The following is a 26,144-nucleotide window of genomic DNA, read 5'->3' on the forward strand; positions in this document are numbered from 1 at the left end:
GTTGTATCCAACTCTTTGTGACCCCATGGACTGTAGCATGCCAGGTTTCCCTGTCCATCACCAGCTCGCTCTCTCTCTCTCTCTATATATATATATATGTATGTATGTATACACACACACACACAGCTCATCTTCTTTATCCATTCATCTGTCAGTGGACACTTAGGTTGTTTCCATGTCTTGAATATTGTGAACAGTGCTGCTATGAACATAGGGGTGCATGTATCTTTAATAATATACTATTTTTAACTATCATTTTAGTGGAAGATTTTTAAAAGGCCAGGGATAGCAAATGTGTAAAAAATGGCATTTGAACATAAAACAAATTAAATAAGACAAGCTACTGGGCAATTTGGTCATAGTCAAGAATTTTATATACCGTTTTAACCCAGTAATTATATTGCTAGGCTTTTACTCTAAGAAAAAAATACGATCTATACTATGAGGTTAATTAGCAAAGATGTTCTTCAGTGTTGTTTCTAATAACCAAACACAGAAAGTAACCCCGAGTCCTTAATAGACATTATTCAGAAAATGGAATATTATGAAGTTGTTGAAATAGTATCATAATGACATTTAATAATGGGAAATAGTTCCATGCTAATTTTTTAAAACAAAAACTTAAGCAATGAAAATGTTCTCTGTGATTTCATTTGAAACATTTTGAATAGCATAAAGTATTTCCGAAAAGCACAAAAGTCTATGGAGGAGGGAATCTATGGTCACAGAATATTCGTGGAGCCAATGATCATTTTTAAATTTTCTACTCAGAACCTGTGTTACTTTTGTAAATAGAAAAACCATTTTAAAATAAAACTTCTGGCAAATGAGCAGTCTAAGCAGTAAATGTGTTGGTGGTTTAAGGAGGATGTCTTCAGTGTGAACCACCTATTCACAGATGCCTTCAGGTATGACGTGCTAGTTAACATACATTAATTATGTGCTTGGACTTCCCTGGTGGCTCAGACAGTAAAGCGTCTGCCTCCAATGCAGGAGACCCGGGTTCAATTCCTGGGTAGGGAAGATCTCTTGGAGAAGGCAATGGCAACTCACTCCAGTATTCTTGCCTGGAAAATCCCATGGATGGAGGAGCCTAGTAGGCTACAGTCCATGGGGTCACAAAGAGTCGGACACGACTGAGCAACTTCCTTTCATTGAACATTTAAGTACTGGCCAAAGAGTCAGAAAACCGTAGAGTTTCCAGTTCATTACTTATGAGCTGTTTGGACTCTGGACAAATCACCTAACTGCTCTAAGATATAATTTCCCTAGCTGCAAAAACTCTATTTCATAGGCTTCTTAAACAGATCAAATGAAGTTTTGGAAAATATAACGAACAAGCCATAGTAACACACAAATGTTCAGAACCGTTACTGTTTATTCCAGTAAACCTTTCTAAAAGTCTCTACTGTATTTATGTATCCTCTCCCTCTTTTGACATTCCCAAACTAGAGAAGTATGGCAATATCCTTGAGTGTCTAAAATTATCTTCCTACTTACTTATCAAGTATCTGCACACTTTGAAAAACCAGTCAAGGACCTGCTATTTTTATTAAGAAAAGGAAATATTTCCTAAGGTAGTTTTAAATGTTATCACAGAATCATATTTGAGGTTTCCTGATTTGTAAATTTTAGGAATACCAGTTGTTCAAAGTTCCCAGAACACCTATTATAGAAAAGCAGAGAGTTCTCACACTACTGGTACTTATTCCACCACAAAAGTAGGAGTATCACTAGATAAGTTTTTCATATTGTTCATCTGCATGTAGCAACCACACAGTCATTAAAAAACTATTGAATATTGGGGTCATGGTGATAAATACATGGGGAAAGAAGAATGATTAAGATACAGGCATGGACCTCTAAGGCTTATCAGGTTAACATTAGCTTTTTTTTTCTTTTTAAACAATGGACTTCCTGGGCATATGTATCCCTTCTATATATCTATATATCAGGGAAAATTAATATTAAATCTATATATCTATATAAATATATGACAAACTTATAACAGACATTCTAAAAATTCCTTGTAAAAAACTCAAATTTATTGTGGATAAGAGTGTGACTATCAATACTTTTTAAACTTTATTACACACATTTGAGAGAAAAAATTACTCTGGGTTATGACTTGTGACTTTCATTTAAACTACACATTTTTGGGTTATGACTTGCTACTTTAATTTATATTACAAATTTTTGAACAGTAAATACTGACCTCAATAATCCCCATCCACTGAGAAAATGAATAAGATATAGAAAATATATTTTTAAAATGGATGTTTTCGTTCCATAACTTATTCCCTGGAACAAAGTAGAAAAGACCATGGAAGCTATATTGGCACATATAGGCCACTAGGGTCTGACCATGTAAATCACAGCTCAGTACTCTTAATGGTACCCAAGTGACTTCCCAGACTTCATGCTACTTCGACGACTGTACATTAGCTGGAATTCACCATAAGTTACACTCATTTACTGGCTGACTGCAGGCTGAGATTCCATTCCGTTTCATATGCAGGAGCAGGAGTTTAACGGCACTCCAGTGGCCTACGAGACTTAATGCAACTTCCACAAGGATCTATGTCAGGCAAAGGTAGACAAGCTGGGGAGAATCAGGCTCAGGCAATATTAATTTCTAACCCCCAGAATCAGACCAGTAAGGCCTCCCCACCCACCTCCATGTGTGACAAAGAGCTGCTAAACTTTTAGTCCAGGCCACCAGCACTGGATGTCTTCAAGAACCTGCTTTCCTAGTTTCCTGCCCATCTTCTGGCTCCATCCAGCTCATGCTCCACAACAGCAGTAGAATACTTTCTCTAAGCTACATATTTCATCTTCTTACTCCCCTGTTCAGAAAGTAACGCCCCCTAATATCCTCAGGATTAAATTCAAACTTATCAGGGCTTATTCATTAGGCCCTACCTGAGCTTCCCTGGTGGCTCAGATGGTAAACAATCTGCCTGCAATGCGGGAGACCTGGGTTCAATCTCTGGGTTGGAAGATCTGAAGGCGGGCATGGCAACCCACTCTAGTATTTTTGCCTGGAGAATCCCCACGGACAGAGGAGCCTGGTGACTACAGTCTATGGGGTTGCAAAGAGTTGGACATGACTGACAACTTAAGCACAGAACAGCACCTCGTGTGAATTCAGTCCCTTAGATTTCTCTTGTCTCTTCCTAGGAATGCTGACCACACACCCACACAGGTACACACTGCAGCCTCACACATACTTTTTTATACTAAGAAAGTAATCACACTCATCAGGCATTTACAGAATGGAAGTTTCTCAGAGACTGTTTTGGGTATTGTGGCCCTTGAGCTGGGCTAAACAAAGCTCATAGGGAACAAACAAAGTGAAATAAAAGTCACTCAGCCATTTCTAACTCTTTGGGATCCCATGGACCATAGTTCACCAGGCTCCTCTGTCCATGGAATTCTGCAGGCAAGAATACTGGAGTGGGTTGCCATTCCCTTCTCCAGGGGATCTTCCTGACCCAAGGATCAAACCTGGGTTTCCAGCATTGCAGGCTGTTTCTTTACCATCTGAACCACCAGAGAAGCCCCAGGGAACAAAGGGTCCCACTCTAATAGCTGATCTGATTCAGACTGGGTACCAGTACTACCAGATGAATTTCACCAAAGCTTAGAACACTGCAAAGCAAAGGCAAAATAGCAAGGACAATACTCCCAAAAAAGCTTCCGTGTGTATAGCTACTAAACCCACTTCTTACTCTACACAGGCCTGGGAGACAAGACACAATTGTGCAGAAGGTTGCCATGTACCAGACTTAAGATGAATGGTACAGGGGAGAAAGGGCAAGACATGACCAGGAAAAACAGACTCACTTCTTCCATTAGGATCCAGCCTCTAAGACAGCAGACCCCAACCATTTTGGCACCAGAGACTGGTTCCATAGAAGATAATTTTTCCACAGACCTGGGGTGGGGGGTGGATTATTTCAGGATGATTCAAGTGAATTATGTTTATCTTACACTTTATTTCTATTATTATTACATCAGCTCCACTTCAGATCATCAGACTTTAGATCCCAGAGGTTGGGGACCCCTGCTCTAAGATAGTTTCTGTCCAATTGGTTAAGTCTTCACTTACAATGTTAGATCACAGAATTAGGCTTAGTATTGAGAATTCATTTATCAAAATAAAATATAGAAGTATTTTCCTTTCTAGACACAAACGATTTTACATGAAAAGTCATCTCCAGATAAAAAGAGAACAGAAATATTCTATGATAAATTGTTTGACATTTTATGTAACATTATATCATTAAAAATCCCCAAAGTAGAAAGAGCTCCCATTTAGAACCCATTATTTCTCACTCAAGGAGTTTGACAGAATTTGGTTCAAATGGAGCTCCAATAATGCTCAATATTATTCTTGGTAGAGTTGGGAATTAAGTTACCTTCCGAGTGGGGTGGCAGTGGGACACTTTCTTTTCCATTAGTGAAAAGGAAAATCTTACCTGTTTAAATAGTTTATTATTGTAAAAAAAAAAAAAATCAGAGCCATTATTCTTTTCTGGCAGGGAGAGGAGAAATTCCTTTCCTGACTAGAAAACTGGAAAAATCTTTCCTTTCAGAACATCTCTAAGACAAAATTAATATTCATTCCATTGCTTTTTTTTTTTTTCCTATTTTTTGGCTGAACTGCACAGCATGTGGGATCTTAGCTCCCAAACCAGGGATTGAACCCATGCCTCCATTCACTGAGAGTGTGCAGTCTTAACCACTGAAGCACCAGGGAAGTCCCTCCATTGCCTTCTTTTTAAAGTTAAGAACTTTTATATTCTGAATGGAAAGATTTTGTATGTCATATTATGGAAATAAAAACTTTTCAAATTAGTTCAGTCCACACCATGTATGGGCACATCTAATTGGCATTACAGACACAGTTACTATCCTAGAGGATGCTGTGGACCCAAAGAAGCCAATGTCAGGAGTCCATCCCTTCAGGAAAGTTTAAAAACACACAATCTCATGAAAACACCACCATGAAATATCAGCTTGTGTTACCTGTGTAGGCACCATTAAGTTCTGACAGGGAGCTGCTCAGTCAATGAAATGAAAACATCTAGTTTGACTGGGAAGGACAATACACAGAAAATACACAAAGAATGTCAAGAAGGGTATTCTTGGCTCGGGGTGAGAATAAACTATCCAGAGAAGATCCAAGAGTGAGAAGTTTATAGCCCAGGAGAAAAAGAGACTCAAGGAAGGTGACAGAAGTTTCCTGATCATTTAAGAAAAGAATAACAGTTCAGGAAAAGAAATGGCACGCTTTATCACAAAAACCCAGGGATCTGAATGTTGATCATATTAGGACATAGGAAATGTTATGATTTCTGATTCTCCTTTTAAGGACTGCAGGAGGTGGGGGAAGCTGTTATAAATGCAAAGATGCAACTGGAGCTGGAAAAGGCGAGTTGGGGATGGAGGTGCCCAGGGGAGGAATATGCTGGTCAAGCTACTTCCTAAGGGTTGCCCGTCCACAGCTCACTACGTGAATTCAGGATGTTGTCCTGAAAACTCATTCACTGTTGCTCCTCTTACTTACTGCTTCCCTCTATCAGTCCCCATTTCCCATCTTTACGATCTAGCCAAAGTCCTGTCTTCCCAATCAGCTTTCCCAGACAGTTCTTCTCTGTATTGACTTGACCTCTGGGAACGTGAGCTCAAAAATAATCGATACCATTGTTCTTGTACTAAACAAGCCTTCATTGGTCTTGTTTTCATTATGACCATAAGTTCCTTAAGTACATGTGTTATATTTATTCACCTGGCTCACATGGAGAAGAGGGCTTCCCAGGTGGTATAGAATTTGTCTACCAGGCAGGAGATGTGGGTTCGATCCCTGGGTCAGGAAGATTCCCTAGAGAAGGAAATGGCAACCCACTGCAGTATTTTTGCCTGGAAAATTTCAGCGGACAGAGGAGCTGGCAGGCTACAGTCCAGGGTGTTGCAAAAAAGTTGGTACAACTTAGTGACTAAACAACAATAATGTGTGGAGAAGGAGAAACCGTGTTCATTTCATGCCTTTGAAGAGTTTCATGGAGGCTCCAGCAGGAGACAGAACTAGTTATTTGAAAGTTTCAATTCAAGATGGTAATGACAACAGCATCCAGAGATGACACAACTCTCATAAAGAATCAGGTATAGGAAGAATGGAAACCTTCCCATAATTTTTTTTTTAATATGGTAAAGGTAGAAGGCCATTTAGAAGGGGGATCTGAAGGCCCAACAGACACGAGGAAAGAAAACCTCTCTCAAGTTCCTTTTTTATTCAGCAATAAAAATGACAGTGGGGAAAGGAAAAAATAACCATATAGTAATTGTTTATTTCTCAGATTTTTATCAAGAGGACACACACTTTGCTTATTTCTTTTAAACTAGATGGTGGTTTGTAAAGGCTTATCTTTAAAAAGTAGATTATAATTATTACGTCAGATACAAATTATATGAAGAATATTAACCTCAGGGCCTATAAGCACCTTCTGGAAGGATTTTAAATGTCTGAGTTTCCAGAAAGAAAATCCCACAGAGTTTTAAATCAAATCAAATCTTAAATTGACTAAAGCATCATGAATTTTGAACAGGTCATAAAATCTCACAGATGTAGCTCAGTCAGATATTGATGTATCATCAGTGCGTACGTGCTGCTGGTGCTGCTGCTAAGTCACTTCAATTGTGTCCGACTCAGATCCGAGGGACTGGTATCATGTGTATATGAATGAAAAGAACAGACTCGGTTGCAAATGAAAATTTTCAAATTCAGAATGCAGTTAACATTCTGTGTGTTTACTGTCCACTTATACTTCAGGATTTCCACATCCACTGTCTCAGGTCATGTCCCACATCTGTATGTGAGGTAATAATTATTACTATGGGCCGCCTGTCACTTTCTAAAAAGCACACATAATGATTTCCTGGCCCCAGAACCCTGAGTTAGGGAGTGGCCACTAACTCCACTTTCAGGCCAGCGTTCACCGTCCTGCCACACCAAATCCACCTTTACACACTCTGACTCAGCAATGCTGAAGTGAGTTAGATATTGTGAAAAGTGGTATTTTTAGTTTTTAGTACCGAAGTAGAGTTGACTTCCCATGTTGCGTTAGTTTCTGATGTATAGCAAAGTGATTCACTTATATGTGTATTAATACATATTCTTTTTCCTATTCTTTCCATTATGTTATTATAAGATATTAGTTTCCTGTGCTATCCAGTAGATCCTTGTTTATCTGTTTTGTGTATAGTAGCTTGTATCTGCTAACCACTTACATGTGGAATCTAAAATATGATACAAATGAACTTGCTCACAAAACAGAAACAGACTCACAGAGGTAAGAAACCAAAATTAGGGTTACCAAAAGGAAAAGGAATAAGCGAGGGGAGGGTGGGGTAGAAAAGTGGTATTACTTTTTGGCTACACAAACATCACTGACACACAAAGTGAGAGACAAGGACATCTGAGAAATTTTTCATAAATGAATCTGGAAACAAACTATCTCATTTCTAAAAGACTTCTTCATTATAACTCTTTTGAAGCTGGTAAATAATTTTAAAAGTAAGTTATACAGTCACCCCAAAGATGGTATATTAGAAAGACTGGCTTCCTTCTTGTCACCATGAGGGGTTCCTACAGGGAAAGGGTGGTGGTCTCGTCAACCGTAACAAACAAGAAACAGTCCTGCTAGGAGACCCTGTGTGGCCACCCGGTTCTATAGGTGCTAAGCAATTACAGTTTAAAACTAAACTGATTCCTGCAAATCTTTATTAATAAATCCTAAGTACTTTTTCATAGTTAAGAATCCAGTCTATGTTGATTTATAACATGATTTAAAATGATAAATCAACATTTTGTGTGTGATTTAACCTAGAGAACACTGCCTAGCTATAACTTCAAAAAAGTACCAAAAAGAAAAAAAAAGGTAACATGTAGGTCAAAGGTCTACTTCACAGAGAACAAGGACTTGCATTAAAAACCAGAATCCCAGCCAACGTAAGAATGCTGGAACCTGCAGGGGCCTGTCTGTACTTACCATGTTTTAGAGCATTTTCTAGCACTTACTCAGCAAGCAGGATGCTATTTGTCCCCCGTGTATTTTCACAAAAGTCCATTTGCTTTTCTTCCCTGGCCTCTTTGCCATGGGCTATGTCCATCATCAGGCGCGATCTCTGCGGCAGAAGTCAGCGCAGCTCCCTGGGGAAAGGCCTCTGAAGGCCAGATGGGCTACTTTTTAAAACCAAAGTTTTCTCCTTTTCTTATAAGAAGGATTTTAAAGGACCAAGCCAAGGACGATTCCTTTTTATCTCAGTAATAATTTTTCTACGTCGAAGATAATTTTTAACTAATGTCATAGGTGGCAAAGCCTTAATATTTACCTTTATTGATCTATTTCTCTATATTTTAATAAAAACCAGTTCATACAGACAAGAATGTGGATACTGATTAACTAATTACTGCTATTACTGACTTCAAAAGATTTCCCTACAATTTCCAACATTTGTCACTTGAAATAACATAAGATGTCAAAATAAGTAAAACCAAATATTCCTGCTAAAAAATCAACTTAAGCAAGAAAAAAAAAATCTGCAATGCAAAAATTTCCACAAACTCAAATATAAATGTGAGCAGACTGGCAAAGCAATTAAGAGAAATTGTGACCAACCAGGGCGAGCTGAAATGGCAATTCTCCAGTTATAACTTTCTTCTGTCACTTTATGCCAGAAAGTGCAAACTTCAAATGCTTTATCAGAGCAGATTATTAAAAAGGTTTAGTAAATATTTCCTTAAAACTGTATATTTGCAAGTGAGGAAAAATATCATTTCTATAGGTAATGGAAAAATTTTAATAGTATATTTTACTAAGCCATTTTGAAGTTCTAAAAGCTTAATAAACTGAAAGACTTCAGCTATATATTCAAAAAACTACAGACAGGCAGACCAAAGGAAATCAGGGTGGTTGCCCTTATTAGATTATTATTGGATGGTTCCCACTTGATAACAAGCCCTAGAGCAAGTAAGTAAGTTTCAGAGAACTATGGAATTGTCACCCTTCCATGTCCCATTAACAAACCTCTGTCCTTATTTATGGCCCTTCCTCACTGGGTGGGCCTCCAATCTCTTTAACAGAACAAACAACATTATACACTGAATACAAAGAGGGAGTTAGAATTTGCCGTTATTTTCTCCTCTGAGAGAGAGCAATAAAGCCGAAAAGAAAATAAACAAAGTAGGGTTTCGTGCATGTACATCTGTGTAGTCCCTCTCATCTACCTAGGCAAATCCTGACACCTTCTTGCTACAGAATGACAGAATGTCCCCCACCTCACTGCTATTCTGGGACAATAAAGCACTCAGAAAGGCGTTCTACACAACCACCGCAATTCTCTAACACCTCCATCCACTCCACCTACGACTGTGAACACAAGGCAGGACTGCTTTGAACATAATATGATAATAAACTAATCAAGGATTTTACGATGGGTAAATTCCAAATTCATTTCCCCAAACAAACAGATTAGAGTCCTTATGAATCTTAACTTCTAACTGCCATTGTAACAGAGGCCTTTCCACGCCCAGCAAAACATTCGTGTATTTCAGATACTACCAGATAAAACAAAACCATGAGCTGGTCAACCCCTGCAAATGGCGATCAATAGAACTAAGTTATCATGGCAAGCTGGGTTTACCTCAAAGCTGAAGCTTAACCAATTAAGAGGCCAGACTTAATTTGAATTGCTTTTAGTGTGAAAATTGTTTGCATTTACCTTACCTCAAACAGACTGCTAAACAAAATGCCATTTTCTTCCTATGACTCAGCCTCAAGCTTATTATTTTTGGCTGTGTCACATGGTATGTGGGATCTTAGTTCCCTGACCAGGGATTGAACCCATGCCCCTTGCAGTGGAAGCACAGAATCAACCATTGGGCCACCAGGGAAGTCCCTCGGCCTCAAAGTTACGAGCACTCTCTTATCTTCGGTGGCTGATGGTACTCTTTAAGTCTATAGTGTATAGGATGTGGGGGTAAATGAATGAACAGGAATTATAGCAATGGGTCCAGAACTTGTGGTTTTTAAAATACTATAACTAAAAGATTGATTTCAAATCAGACACCTCTTTTATACAAAAGGAGAATAAAGTTTGCTTTTGATAAACTGGGCAGGTATTCTGTGAAACAGGTCGGTGAATCAAAGGCTAAAGTTGTTTCTCCTAAATGGTTTCTCTGCTCTTAGTTCATGTAAGCATGTGTGTGTATACACACCCCCAACCCCAGACATAACACAAACTTGCACCCTCCTCTTCATTCCTGTTGTCAGTGTCCTTTGATTGGCAGCATTGAAAACACTGTCAACTGGATCTGCGCAGTTGACCCAGGTGTCTCCAGGCACCCTCTGTCAGTCTACACTCCCTCATTCAGTTCGCTCATTTGCATGTTTGTCAATGGTGTATGAAGAAAAATCTCATACCATCCAAATCTTCTTCCAGAAACAGAGACTGACCCTGGAGAGCAGGAAGATATCAAAAAGTAACAGTAAGGATTTCACCTCCTGGAGTGAACTCTGCAGTTGTCCACGAACAGAAACACTTTGTCCTGCTCTGTTACACTGAAATTTCTAATCTGTCACTGGATGTGCAAAAGAGATGCAATGAAAGCAGAGATAGAATTTTCCAGAATCTTGCAGCAAAGGTAAAAACAATCAGATTTTCCAGTCCCTGAGGTTTTACTCCATGGGCTTTTACTGTTAGTGCATATAAAGCAAAAATCCAAGCCATTTTGGCTTAAAACAGCATGTACCGGATTCACAGAAGCCTGCCACAGACAGAAGTGTTGAGCATTGGAGCTGGAAGGATTCAGAAGGTTTACCTGGACTAAATGAGGGCACCAAGGCTAGCCTAGTTCACAGGGCCAGGCAGTGCCAAAATGGCCACAAATTCCCAAATAAATCTTTTCCTTAAATTCCATGAAAAAAGAAAAAAAAGCAGTGCTCAGAAATGAACTGTCTAAAAAATTTTTTTCTAGAGCTTCGTGAGCTGGTATTTTTGACTAATTACATAGTGGGGTATGTGACGCAGTGTGTCTCAGCTATAAAAAGAGCAAATCTACCCTTCAGAAAATAAATGCTGCAGGCAACTACATTTCTTCTTTTTTTGGTAGTTTTCTATAAGTGCCTCCCCTATAGGTGCTGTCATGCAATTGAATAGAAACATGGCAGGGCATGACAGTTCTAAGCCATTCTCCATTTTGATGTATTCATCAGCATTTTCAGCTTCTTATGCTTTAAAGCCATTGTTCCAGGTTATTATAAGGATTAAATGAGACAATATATGTAAAATAATTAGAAAAGTCTTGGGCCTATGATAGGTCCACAATCAATGGCAGCTGTTATTTTGTGTTATGGACAAGAGTTTTCTACCTTGATAGAGCATAGCTTGTCACGTTCCCATTGTCCTCCCTAATCGTGGCTTCAGAACTAAATAATGTGGTGTTTAAAGTGACTTTCACCTCCATTTTCCCCATCAGTTCCTCTCAAAGTTGCACTGTGACTGCAGGGATTTCTGGGGCATAAAGACTGAGTTTCTACTTCTTTCCTTCCCATCCCTGTGTGCTAAGTCGCTCATCGTATCCGACTCTGCGCGATCCTATGGACTGTAGCCTTCCAGGCTCCTCTGTCGTGGGATTTCCCAAGCAAAAATACTGGAGTGGGTTGTTGTTTCTTTCTCCAGGGGATCTTCCCGACCCAGGGATCAAACCTGGGTCTCTTACATCTCCTGCATTGGCAGGCAAGTTCTTTACCACTGGCACCACCTGGGAAGCTCAGTCTTTGTCCAGGACCCTTCTGTGTTACCCATGGCTCCTGCTCTCTAGCACCCACCACCACTGTGGCCAACACAGCCTTTCCTCTCTTCTGATTTTCTCCCTGTTCCTGGCTGCTTTCTCTTGTTTCTTCTACATTTTTGTATCATGTACACAAAGCCTGACCTTTGCTGACAGTGATTTTCCTTCCTTGCCAGCATATTAGTTAGATCTGGCTCTTTTCTAGCTATGAGTATTTATTTGATTACTGGGTTCTTGGAACAATCCGTGCTGGTTATATATATTATATATATCTAATGTTTATATTTATTTCATATATATATATATATATATATATTTTTTTTTTTTTTCCTCCTGGGAAATGCAGGAGAAGGAGAATTTGGCAGTGCTTCCTAATCTGGAACTATTACATGATGATGATGATAATAACAATCACCACCACCACATCACTATCACAATGAACATAGTTAAATGAAACTAAGCATTTAAATGCTTACCAGTGCTAGATGTTTGTCAGAGTGATGAGTCATGTCTGACTCTCACAATCCCATGGGCTGTAGCCCACTAGGCTCCTCTGTCCTTGGTATTTCCCAGGCAAGAATACGGGAGTGGGTTGCCATTTCCTTCTCCAGGGAATCTCCCCAACCCAAGGATCAAACCAGTATCTCCTGCATTGCAGGTGGGTTCTTTACCACTGAGCCACCATAGAAGCCCATACATGGGTAATCTCAATGAATTCTCACAATACTACAGTGGGTGTGTGTACGCACTCAGTTGTTCAGTCGTGTCCGACACGGCAACCCTGCCAGGTTCCTCCATGGGATTCTCCAGGCAAGAATAGTGCAGTGAGTTTCCATTTCCACTTCCAGGGTATTTTCCTGACCCAAGGACTGAACCTGCATCTCCTGAATTGGCAGGCAGATTCTTTACCACTGAACCACCTGGGAAGCCCACTACTGCGGGAACAGACAATATTCAAGACAAAGAAATGGGGTCATGAAGTTGAACCCCATGCTGAAGTCCCACCAATAGCAAGTGCAGGGTGTTCAACAGGCAGCTTGACTCCAGTACCTACACTGTTTGCCGGAAAGCAAGATTATATCTTTAGTCCAACCTTCTAAATCTGACAGAACCAAAGAGGTGATCATCATAAATTCTCCTGAGGTTAATCAGCACAACACCCTAAAGCATAAATGCCACCACGGAGTTAGTTCAAGTCATCTTGGTTACTAAAGTACTTCTTCTAATATTGTGAAATCCTAATATGAAATCTTAGCAACTAAATCTCTGAATAACTCATCATATTTTATATTTTAAAGGTCAAAAGATCTTGGATAAAAAGCTAGGTAAAATATTAATACTCCCAAATCACTAAAATATGTATACTGTCATCCAGGATTCTAAGACTTTTTAACAGCTATAAGAGTGATATGAACAAAAATCACTGTTATCCATTAAGGATAACAGAATTTGGAGAATTTAAAAAATAATTTTAGACATTATAGAAAGTTTTATATTGAAAAGCAGTATTGAAAGACAAAGGTCAACAGATTCCCACGACTGGACATATAATATCATTTCATCCATTTTTTTTTTATAATGCACTTAATGTTTAAGAAATTCATATTAATCAGAGTTTAGTTATTTATCCATATGTGACTACAAGTAGTCTACAGAATATCATGTATCATTATCCATCATCATTTTGGCAAGTTTCAAGTTAAAAGCATGGTATTCTCTGGCTTGATGTGTGAAAATCATATTTTCAGATTACTCTAAAAATGAGCGAAGTGCCATTATACAAACATTCATATGAAATAAAATTTTAGTGAAAATGGGTTCTAAAATTCCACTGGAAAGACCATTCAAGCAGGGTATGCCTAAAAACACAAAGAGTTTTAATGCAATATCCCAGATGCGATGAAATCTATGACTAGAGAGCAATGCTACATTTACTGTATTTGGTTCTAGAAACGTCCTTATTTCTGCTTTAAAATGAAGACTCTTTTCCTCCTCCAAGTTAACTATCTTTTCTTCTTCATTTCCATTCTTCTCTATACTCTAAAGCTATACTTACATCTGATAGCTAGCTAGTTCTTTTAGGAATTTTCTGCCACATAAGCTTTTGATCTGAGAGGAAAAGAGGGAGGGGACATATATATACACATACCTATGGCTAATTCATGTCGATGTATGGCAGAAACCATCATAATACTGTAAAATAATTATCCTCTAATTTTAAAAGATCTTGAATTTCTGCAATATGGCCACTTGATAATACAGTTATTGAAATAAACTTGAATAAATGAAAAATTATGAACTGTATCTCCAATATTAGGACATATGCCAAAACAAAAAAAGCAAAAGATTACAACTGCCTTAAAAAAGAACTCTTAAGTGCCACCTTTCTTGAATTCCCCAAGATATAACCCTGTTTTCACTTCTAATCCTTCTCAGACTGACAATTGAGCAAAATATAATAGTTACGTATGACTAAACGAAGGAGGTGAAAAAAGAAAAGACACAGAGTATATGTCTGATTTCCTAATGTTAGTGTTTCATTTCACCAACATAATAAGTTTACTATGACATATCATAAGCGTTTCTAAACACTTACTCGCAATTTCTATACTCAACGCATTGTGGATGGTAGCCAAGGGGCTGGCTGCACATGGGCTCAAGCCCAGGAATCACACATGTAGGTAATCTCTCTTCTCTGGAGGGCACTTCACCTATTTCATTTGGACTCTTAGGATCCACTTCTCCTTTAAGAGACCTGGATGCCCAGGGTAGAATGGGACCCACCACAGCACCCAACTTTTCCCCCTAACTCTCCCAAGACTCTGCAATTGCATAGTTCATTTATCTGTTTGTCTGGTTTCTCTCTATTTCACACAAATGAACTTTACAGACTTTGCTCACCTTATGAACCATTTCACTATTAAAGCCTAAGATGGTTCAATTCTTCAATGAAGTCTCATCACTTTCTGCTCTTTTTATCCCTTTACTCAACTGACATTTAGCATGTACATAACCATAGTTCTTTCCCCAAGGCAGCTTTCAAGTTTTAGAATCAGGCACAAAAGTAATATCCTTCTAACAATAAACATCATCCATTGTAAGATAGGTTTAACTTTGTAGCCATCAAGTATTTTAAAACTTTATAATTCAGCCCTTTTTATACCAAAGGCAAAACAAATATGAAAAGATTAATGGATCTGGTCCCATAAAATTTTAGCTTCCCCAAGCAGGGAAAAAAGCTCTTTAAAATGGAAATGTATCTATTATAGAAAACACTATAAAATATAGAAATTTACAATGTTTTATAGAAAACATTATAAAATATAAAAATATTTTATAGAAAAATATCTATAAAACATTACCAAAGTTTAAGAAGTATAGTACAAGAAATAATCAGAAAAGATGAACATCACCATGTTAGAAAAGAAAAAATGGTTTATTAGCTCTGCTTTCTAAAAATGCACATGAAAACAATAAAGTCTCAGACCTTCCAATATGACAAATTTTTAAAAGTTAAATATTTAATGTGTTCACTCTAATTCACAACCCTTCCTTGTGTAAAAACATTACAAATCCTTAACAGAGTTTAAAACAATTTACCTAGCCACACTTAAATTTACTCAAAGGGAATAATTAAGGATGCACATAAGACATTCGTAGAATCGCTCTAGATGTCTGATAATGGATTAAATAAAATATATCTATGAAACCATGCAGCCATTAAAATGATGCTATAGAGTTTATTGATATGAAAAGATGTTTATATGTGTTATTAAAAAGAGCAGGTTGCTAAGTGTCTTCAAACAGATGAATGGATAAAGATGTGGTGTGTATGTACACACACACACACACACACACAGTGGAATACTACTCAGCCATAAAAAAGAATGAAATTTTGCCACTTGTAGCAACATGGGTGGATTTGAAGGGCGTTATGACAAGTGAAATAAGTCAGACAGAGGAGGACAAATACTGTATGGTATCAATTATGTGCTGCTGCTGCTGCTGCTAAGGCACTTCAGTTGTGTCCGACTTTGTGCGATCCCATAGATGGCATCCCACCAGGCTTCCCCGTCCCTGGGATTCTCCAGGCAAGAACACTGGAGTGGGTTGCCATTTCCTTCTCCAATGCATGAAAGTGAAAAGTGAAAGTGAAGTTGCTCAGTTAAAGTCACCTCAATATCAATTATATGTGGACTCTAATAAATAAAACTAGTGAATATAACAAAAAAAGAAACAGACTCACAGATATAGGGAACAAACTAGTGCTCACCAGCGGGGAGAGGAAAGCGGGCCTATCCCTATCTTGTCCATTCCCCTTTTTCTCTCCCCACTGGTAACCACTAGTTTGTTCTGTTTATCTGTGACAGAGGAGCCTGGCAGGCTACAGTCCATAGCATCAAACAGAGTCGGACTCAACTGAAGCAACTTAGCACACACACATGCACATGTATGTACAGAGTACATGTACAACGAAGGGAATATAGCCAGCATTTTGTAGCAACTATAAATGAAATATAACCTTTAAAAAGGTTAATCACTATGTTGCACACCTATAATTTATGTAATATTATATATCAACTACACTTCAATAAAGAAAAGCAAATAAAAATTTAAAACATAGATATTTAATTCTACTATAGTGTGTGCTCAATCGCTCAGTCATGTCTGGCTCTTTGCAACCCCATGGACTGTAGCCCACTAGTCTCCTCTGTCCATGGGATTTCCCAGGCAAGAATCCTGGAGTAAGTTGCTATTTTCTCCTCCAGGGAATCTTCCTGACCCAGGGATTGAACTCGTGTCTCCAGCACTGGCAGACAGATTCTTCACCACTGTGTCACCTGGGAAGCAATTTGACTATAGTTTGGCACTATTGAAAGGATATGATTTATTGAACTAATTAGTAGTAAATATATATATATATATATATATATGTATATTAGGAGAATGTTTAAATTATGCAAGAACAAATTTCAAGTACTTTACAGACACATTTGCATGACAATAATCTGCCAATTACAGTAATGCCTACTCTTGAAAGAGTTTGACAATATAAACTTTCAGCTGTCATCCTTATGATATGACATGTACTTAACATTAGTTTTGTCTACAGTTTCAAAATCAGAACCCAGGAATGGGTCCTTGGAAGCAATATCTTGAAGATACATTGAGTGGCTGTCAATTTGATCTCCTGGTCTTTGACAGATCATTTAGCCAACACTTATCACAGTTCCATTTCCAGAAATGTGATAATGAAGAAAACATAGCCCCTCGAAAAAAGCTGAATGGCCACAAGTGCCAGAGTTTTTAGGATAGTCCACATTAAGATGTTACATCATTGACTCCTACTTTTTTCCATTCCTTTTTTCACTGATAGAAGCAAAGGCAGAAAACTTCAACGTCACAAAAAATTTTAGAGCTTTTTGAAAAAGAATGTTAGTGATCATCCTGTCTAATCCCTGGATGTTAAAAATAAGAAAATTTAGGCTCGGAGAATAGGCGTGTAAAGAGCCAAATGAGAACCAGGCATCTTGCCTCCAAGCCCAGTCCACTTAGCATCATCCACAACTCTTACAGAATAGCAGGGTCTACTTTAGAATCTAATTATCTTGTAGGGTTAATGAAAGGACGGATGTCAGTATGTATACAGACCTTGCATCTGGTAGCTGTACGGTGCCTGTCCAGGTTGAGGGGTCCCAAAGCTTGTGCCATAGCTGAGAAATCCTGTCTGCCCAGGTGACTGAGATTGTGATAATCCACCTTCAGTCTTGATGCCTGCCCACAATGCACCTAAATCAGTTAGTGATAGCTTATCTATCTGTTCATTTTCAACAGCTGGTGAGTATACAAAAACACTCCCATAGCTATCCAGTCACAAACTTTTCCCAGTATTATCTCAATAGCCAAGGCCAAACACGCTTAGAGAGAAATACCCTTAACTCTACCTTCAATTGAAAAAAACAAAAAAAAGGATTATGACAGATTTGAATGCCTATCTCCACTGTTCTTTTTTGTTGTTTTCCTGAATTCCATTTTTTATAAAATTTAACTCCAGTGATTAGTTGTTACAATATTCAGCTTCTGTAATTAATTGTGTTGTTTTACAAGAGTTAAAGATCATCTTTATAGTTCAGAAATGGTCATAATTAAAACGAACTATATTGTTCTAAACACTGTTACGTTAATGTCAAAATCAAAATATTTTTTTCTAAAAAGCGATGAAGAGCCTCTAACCTCATAGCATTTTAAAAGTTTTTTCTTTACTCTTTCTACCACAATGCTGATTTTAGTACATAATTTATTTTCAGGTCAGAGGTAGCAATACTGGACATAGAACTAAGCAACACAGGAGGAAATCTTTTCCCAGGTATCCACAAAGTAAACACAAGGAAAGCAGAATAGTAAAGAATTCAGTCCTACAGAAGAGCATGAAGGAAACCAATGGTTCCCTTTTTGGCCCTTGTTGTTTCAAGTATTTATTCAAATATAATTTTTTAAGTGTAACCTAAAGTACACATTTTTATGTATTTTTAAAAGTATGCTTTTAAAATATCACATAATATAAAAATAAAGTATTTGTGCCCTCAAACACTTCCCAAAGTACCAGGCTGACATCCTAATTTCAGGGCTTGGGTTTGGCAGTATCGTTGCACAAGGCTCAGACTTGGATCATAATTAAAGACAGTCATGAAAGTTAACAACTGTCTTTAATTCCCACAGAGGGAGGGGAGGAAAATGTCTGCCAAGGGAATTCACATTTTGGAATAATTTTACTTTGCACTTAAGATAAATAATATCTTTGGGATCTAGAATACACAGTAGTCTCACTGTTTATTTCCATTTTAGGGGAATTTCATCAGTAGAATGAATTTAGGTACCTTTCCTAAGGCAGTGGAAGAATCTGACTCTTGGCTGAGAGAGCTTACTCTAATTTCTGAAGTATCTCTAAACAACCTCATAATGGTCTTGCATCACAGTCTTAACACAACTTTAGCATTTAAAATATGTCACTTTCCCTGCAAAGGCAATCCCAAACCAATGAATAAGCCACACTTATAAATGGACCCTGGAAAAACAGCTGCCCAAGACAGGTGGTTTGATGGCTCCAGAAACTCACTTCCTTTTCATAGGGTCACAATAGGGATTTTCTCCTCCTCTCTTTCTGATGCTATACTGTTGTACTTTCGGTCTTCACCTGTGCCAGTTCTGTTTTCAGCCTGGAGGCTCAGAATAGTAATCTTTGTGGTAAGAACAGGTAAAGAAAAGCAGGAAGAGGTAGAAAATGCCCATAGCCACATCCATCTCCGTGGCTTCTAGCTAGAAGCTGGCAAACTCATCCCACTGGTTGACTCCATGCAGATCCAGTGAAGAATGGCATGACCCCTTCCTCCCCATTGCTCTTACTGTGAAAACATTTGCCTATCTTTTCTCACTGGGTCTAATTAAAAAGTCAGGGGACACACGTCCTCAGAGATAGTCAGAATTCTAAGACCATCAGAATCTTAACTATCAGTTTAGGGTTAAAACCCATAAATTTAAATTATGTGCTTTTCTTCCAAGAGCAAACAATGGAAAGAAAGCTGCCATATTTTTCCATGCTCTGGCCCAAGAAAAATAGAATGGCAGGCCAGAAGTGCTAGGGCATCTCCTTGCCCTCAAGGCACAAAAAGAGAAGAAGGGGGTGGATCAGGAAAGTGCTCAGGACTGAGAATCATTTATTCCCAGATTCATAAGCATGGAAGGCTCTGGGATCAAGTCCTTCACACTAAGCCTGACTCTCACCACTTTCCCAGTCCCCACCTACCATATGAAAATCCCCATTCTCACTTTACTAGCTGGGAGTATAACCTTAGAACGTCTGTTCATCTCACCCTACTGGACCAACTATTTCAAACAACAGAGATATCTGTTGATGGTTTAAAACTAGAGGGGTCCTTACCCAGAAACTGGCAAAGGGCTCAATCATGACTGAATGGGGAGGAGTGAAAAAAAAAAACCAAGAGAGTTGTGTGGGTAGCAGCCAAAGCACTATCAGGAAAGGTACCTTCTCCTGGCAGCACTGATACATCTATAGCACTCGAATATTGTTTGCCCTAGAATATGCATTTATATTTCAAATCCTCAGCTTATAAATAAATTTTGAGAATATAAATTGAGGGATTGCCTTAATTCACATTATAGAATTTGAAGTCACACAATTCAAATCGTGGAATCATCTTCCTCCTTCAGCAAAGGAACAGTTTAAAAGTAAATTACAGATAATCTGATCTATATTTAACATCATTTTGAGAAACTCAGCGAAGTCATGGAAATGAAAGATAATTCTAGGAAGTCCGTTTGATGGCTGTTTTTAAGTCTAGTTGAAAAACACTTCACTGGATCACATTCAGTTGTGATCTTTTTAAAATAAAACTATAAAAGCTGAAGTAATACATAATTTAGATTTTCATTTCTGTAAAATGTATATATGGGAAATTTGCCTGGGGTAAAGACAGGACAAAAAAAAAAAACAAAGATAATTCACCTTCTAATGATCAATGAAATACCTAAAGAAGAACATTATTTGTTTCAACATACTGAGAAGATTATGAAACATCAATAGCAGCAGAAGCAAAATTAGAATATTGATCACAAAATAATCCACTAGTCTTTTCTTTCAGTCATTGCTTCCAAAATTTCATGTATTTTTTTTCTGGATCACTAGGTTTTATTTATTTTGTAATAAAATGCCAATAATTCATTTTTTTATATTTCAACAAGCTGCAATTTGTTTACGATCACAGCTACCATTCCACAGAAAAGAAGGTATTTTTGGAATCCTAAGACTTTTAAGAATTAAACTCTGAAGTTTGACTGGCTTTATTTTTAATTTACAGGTATTGACCCTGTTAACAATTGAGTTAAATTACACCAAGATAAAAATAATCTCCAGGTGAGAGGGAACAAATAAGGATGTGAGCTTTCAATGTTTCCTGATTGGGCTCTTTAAAGTGCAGCCCAAGCCACGATATAGATCACTTTTCCTAGTGGTTGATAACACTGACATATGAGACGACTACTCCCATCAAGTTTAGAGCCAGGGTTTGTTGAATGTGGCTTGTACTTCTCTAGTCATAGCTCAGCACCTGATAAATAGGAAATGAATCTTCACCCCCAAAAGACTTCATTCACAGAAGTTTTATCAGAAATATGCACCAGAATACTTCGGATTCCCGAACCAACTGTTCAAATGGCAAATTAAGAATTGAGGAATGGGGGAAAATAAATGCGGGAAAAAAACCAAAGAGCAAAAGAGCAAGTGAACCATGCTATCTATCTGCCACTTCTGACCTCAAGATAAGTAGCCACCCCTTCTTACAATGTTCATTAGAAACAATCATATTAAGAATTCAGACACAAAAGGTGAAAACCCCTTCTCAAGTGACCAAGAGCTCCATCCACTCCTGTGACACTTTCACACGTACAGGTGAACCCACTAGGCAACACCACTGCTAAAGCAACGAGATTACTCACCATAGGAGGAGATTCCATAGGGCTGTCCTGGCTGTGGGTACGTAGCGTAGGCTGTAGCTTGCTGCATTCCTGTAGTAAACTGTGTTTGCCCATATGCAGCCATAGTTTGTGAAGAAGGGGTAGGAAGAATATGTGGGTATGGTCTGCTATTTGTCAGAAATGACAGAAAATAGAAAGCCCATGCATTAGATGGAAACATGCAAGGTAACTGATTAACAACCAAATCACAAATTCTAGTTAAAGATTGTTTCTTCATGTATAACCTTCAACTATAATAGACAAAGTACCAAAATATTTCAGTGTCCCTCCTAGGTGATGCTCCAAATAAATTTACGTAAGTACACTTAAGTCTCTATGAAACACACTTTAGTTTAACTTTAGATGTAACATGTGGGCACCAGACCTGACTAGAAATAAGATAAAAGACTACCTGGAAAAGTCATCTATTGATTAAGAGAAAATACATCTTACTTGGAAGGATAAATCTGTGGTGGGGAGAACTGATGAGTTGGTCTTGGGCTGAAGCTGCTGCTCCCAATGGCTGGAAAAGAAAAATAATGCACAATCATGAAAGAAAAACACAAAATATGTGTTTGATAACATTGATATAGTTTCAGCTCTGGGTAGACCACATGACATCATAGACCTTTCTGACCTGCAGAAATAGTAATTGCCTAAGTCGACATAATAGAAAGTTAGACTATACTAAGGAACCTACAGACACTGATTAAGCGATTCTGATTTGACATCAACTCTTAGAAAATATACTCACAATCCTCTTACATACCAGTCAGCGATGACTTTTACAGTGGCAATACTTTAAGAGCACAGGGAGTCCTGGCTACTGTTTGGAACAATGCACTGAAAGGCAGGGGATGAACAAGGCCAGGCAGGACCGCAAAGTCCTCTGGTGTATTGTTCAGATTCAAGGGGAAACACACCCCTAAGACCATGGTACCAAGAAACAGAGTCTAGTCTCTGAAAGGAGTAGAAATAAGACAGATTCTCATTTTCCTGCATTGATTCAGCAATTTTTTAAAATAAAAATGCATTCCTATATGAAATTTCTCAAGTTGCAAACTCAGCCTGTTATTTTCTTGCTTGGAGGTAGATGTTCCTGTGCCTTTCAGAGATATGTGCTCCACTTCAGTGTCCAAGTCACAAAATTGTGTTTTTGTATTTTTTTTTAAAGAGAGTATTTAAGCATTCAAGCAGAATTTGATTTCTTTTTAATCACACAGACTTGACTCAGTAAGTCTCAGAAATGCACTAAACTCTCTTAGCAAATATTTACACTCATTCTGAACTAAAGAAGCAAAAAGACATACTTTTTGCTAACACAAGACCTTAAAATGTTAATTATTGGTTTCTATTTATGTACATAACTGTACTCATTTACATACACACATTTACATATATGTACACATTTATATATGTATTGCCCCCTTTACCCTCAAATTCTTCCTGTTCTTTTCCTGGCGAAGGTGCATCTATGCTTTGGGTACAATTATTATATGATGTAATATGTTTGCTTTCTTTTTCTACTAATAATCACTGCAGAGGTTCTTATTATATTCTACAGTAAGACTCTTTGTAAACTTCCACACACCCCAAGTTTTATATATTTCCACAACATCACATCAAAACAGTTATGTTTTTCAAAAATGTAATTTTCTAACTTGTGTTTCGGAGAATAGTGGTGGATTTGCATTAGAATCTTAAAATCTATGACTAATCCTTTCCCGGTAAAGAAGACTGGCCTAACAGTGACAAGAGAATAGCTGGAGGTCAGTATTACTCTTCCGAGTTGCTAGATTTCAACCCTCTGGCTGTTGGTCTGCAAGAGACAGAGGCCGTATGAACAAGAGAAGGCCGGCTAGCCCAGCTGGTGTCCCCTCCCTCGTCTCTTGGCACGTGTTGGGTTACCACTCTGTTCCAGGCATTGAGCTCCATGCTGCAGACACAAACAGGCAAAGACAAGTCCCGGGTGTCACACGTGGGGAGGCCAACACAAATAGCCACAGGAGGACAAGTTAAATATTGCAATTTATAGAAGGGAGAGGTTAGTGAAAGAACGCTTGGACCACAAGTGCTGCCACTGCCTGGGTCATCTGTGACTATAGTCTTTCTACTCCCCTCTTCTAGGCCTGGAAAGAGACCAAGGGCAGAGGAGATTGACCCAGTAGGATATTACAGATGGAAAGGAAGTTTTTAAAGAATGAAACGATGACACAAGTATGTACTATAACACACAATGAACCCCAAAGCCGTCTGATGATAGAAGCCACAGAAATCCCTTTTATTCTTTTCAAGCTCTATCCCTGTATTTTTCAAATTGTGGGTCATGACCCAAGAAAAGACCCATGAATTCAACTTAATAGGCTCTTAAATTCATCTTAATAGGTGCCACTCAATAATTTTGTTTTTACAAACAGAATAATAGAAGCTATCAGCATTATTATATAGAGTAAGGTAGGTTTGGAGAGGCTTTGATTTAGATTATATGCATCCTCTATGTACGTACAAATGAGGAAAGATTTAGGAGGCTACAGAGTATGGTAACACAAGCACAGGTTCTGGAATCAGAATTTAATTTCAGCTCAGATTCAAGATCCAACTCTTCTGTGCGGTCTTAGTCAAGTTGTTTGTTCCCTCTATGCCTTGACAGGCCTTCACAGGTGATTCAGTGGTAAGGATCTGTCTCCCAAAGCAGGAGACTCAGGTTCAATTTCTGGGTTGGGAAGATCCCCTAGAGGAGGGCATGACAACCCACTCCAGTGTTCTTGCCTGGAGAATCCCATGCATGAGGAGCCTGGCGGGCTGCAGTCCATGGGGTCGAGAAAGAGTCAGACACAACTTAGCAGCTAAACAACAACAAAGCCTTGACATGTTCTCATGTAAAATGATGGTAATACTACTACCACACAAATAGGCTGGCTATGAGGACTAAATGAAATAATGACAAAAAGTGAATAATACAAAGTTTGTGTAAGAAATGCTTACCATCTCAGATTCCTAAATTCCCACTATCTTTGCCCTATATCTGCCCCTCCTTTTGTATTTTTAAGTCCACTCAAAGGACAGCATCACCATCTATAATATTCAGTAAAATGCTTAAAAACTGGATTCTTTGTCCCCAATTTTATATATGGGGCTAGAAATTAAGTAACACGTCCAAACAAATAAGAAGGTTGGTATTTGAACTCATATCTGCCCATTCTTTCCACCCAAACATGCAATCTCCTCAACCCCTTCTTAGAAATCAGAAACCTCAGAATCATCCTATCCCCCTCCCCACATTATATAACTCTCAAGTCAACCACCCCAATCTGGAAGAGCTTGCTGAGCTGTCCTGCATTCTCCATTCCTACTCTCCAGTCCTGGGGTGGGTTCTCAGTAAGTCTTCCCTGGCCTGGATCAGTAGGCATTGAGCTACTATCCCTGTATTCTATCCCTGCCCTTTGACTCTCACTACTGCCACCATATTGATCTTCCCTACATGGCAACTGCATGTCCATTCTCCAGCTTACGATATCTCAACTCCGCTCACATTATCCATAGAAAAGAAAAAGATCCTTGGCGGAACGCCTCAAGATATTGGTTTAGTTACACAGCATCCCTGGACTTGAGAACTGCTCATGCATGCCATGTATTTTCCCATCTGCCTTGGTTGCTCTTCATGTGAGACCCTACGGTCTCTTCTTTCCTCTGCCTGTCAAACACTCACTCCTCCACTGGGACTAAAACATCATTTTCTCTTTAGGATAATGTCTTCCTCCCCTGTACTTTTTGGAATGTTGTAAACACTGGCAATGTGATGCTTAACCACACTAACAAACACTGGCATGATGGTTAGTGTATGTAAGGTATAGATGTTAGTTTCCTCTGCTAACCACAAGCTTCTGGGGTCAAGGACCTCCTATTCTCCTTTGTTTCCTGGCACCTGATAGGGCCCAGCATGTGGTGGTGGTAGTAGTAGTAGTAGTAGGGGGGTGTGGGTGTGTGTGTGGGTGTGTGTGTGTGTGTGTGGGTGTGTGTGTGTTAGTCGCTCAGTCGTTCAGACTCTTTGCGACCCCATGGGAATGTACCCCACCAGGCTCCTCTGTCCTGGTTTCTCCAGGCAAGATTACTGGAGTGGGTAACCAGTCCCTTCTCCAGGAGTTCTTCCCAACCCAGGGAATCAAAACTGGGGCTCTTGCATGCAGGCAGGTTCTTTACCATCTGAGCCACCAGGGAAGCCCTCAGCATGTGGTAAGTTATCAATAAACAATGTGTGTTTAGTAAGACTGAAGTTTAGGTCAAAGGCAAAGTAGAATTTTTAAAATCATAATGACATGAAAGTTGTTATTTTAAGTTATTTATAGACATAACATATAATATAAATGGGAATCAATAGTCTTCCTTATTAAATAGATGCAAATAAGAACCTATAATGCTGCCCAAGTGTCCTGCTATTTCTCTGTGTGCACTTAAAACGATTGACCATGTAATGCCCTATGAACAGCCACATCCTTGGGGCTTTCTCATTCAAACCCCTATGATCTCTATGTAGCCTCAGGCCAAGAATCTTCTGCCTTCTACCTATAGTACTTTTTCCCTTACTTGCCTAAAACACTTTTAACTTTTTTAAAAACAATAGTCAAAGAATTCAGATTAAGTGCAATTTCATGAGTCCAGAATAGCCTAAGGCAAAAAGAATGCTCCCAGGCCATTTATCAAGGTAAGTAAAATGGCCCTCACGCCTTAGGTAAACTCCACAGGATGCAGGCCAGAG

At 38.6% G+C, this 26,144-nt stretch overlaps 1 protein-coding gene and 1 non-coding gene across 10 annotated transcripts in view; one reads left to right on the forward strand and one right to left on the reverse strand.

Annotated features, from left to right (window-relative positions):
* Positions 1–26,144, reverse strand: part of EYA1 (EYA transcriptional coactivator and phosphatase 1) — a 178,368-nt gene that overhangs the window by 121,102 nt on the left and 31,122 nt on the right. For 2 of the 9 annotated variants that reach the window (XM_068984171.1, XM_068984163.1), the window contains exons 3-5: positions 21,842–21,911; positions 21,371–21,513; positions 17,510–17,632 (exon numbers count right to left, since the gene is read on the reverse strand). In XM_068984171.1, coding sequence (XP_068840272.1) covers positions 17,510–17,632; positions 21,371–21,513; positions 21,842–21,911 — 336 coding nt within the window. Of the gene's footprint in view, positions 1–12,495; positions 12,505–17,509; positions 17,672–21,370; positions 21,517–21,841; positions 21,912–26,144 lie in introns of those variants that run through there. The other 7 variants (XM_068984170.1, XM_068984162.1, XM_068984166.1 and 4 more) reach the window with 4 other exon arrangements.
* TRNAW-CCA (transfer RNA tryptophan (anticodon CCA)) lies at positions 952–1,023 on the forward strand. The gene has a single exon. It is a non-coding gene; the product is annotated as a tRNA-Trp (tRNA).

Source organism: Capricornis sumatraensis, chromosome 11, assembly GCF_032405125.1.
Source record: "Capricornis sumatraensis isolate serow.1 chromosome 11, serow.2, whole genome shotgun sequence".
Lineage (NCBI taxonomy): Eukaryota > Metazoa > Chordata > Mammalia > Artiodactyla > Bovidae > Capricornis > Capricornis sumatraensis.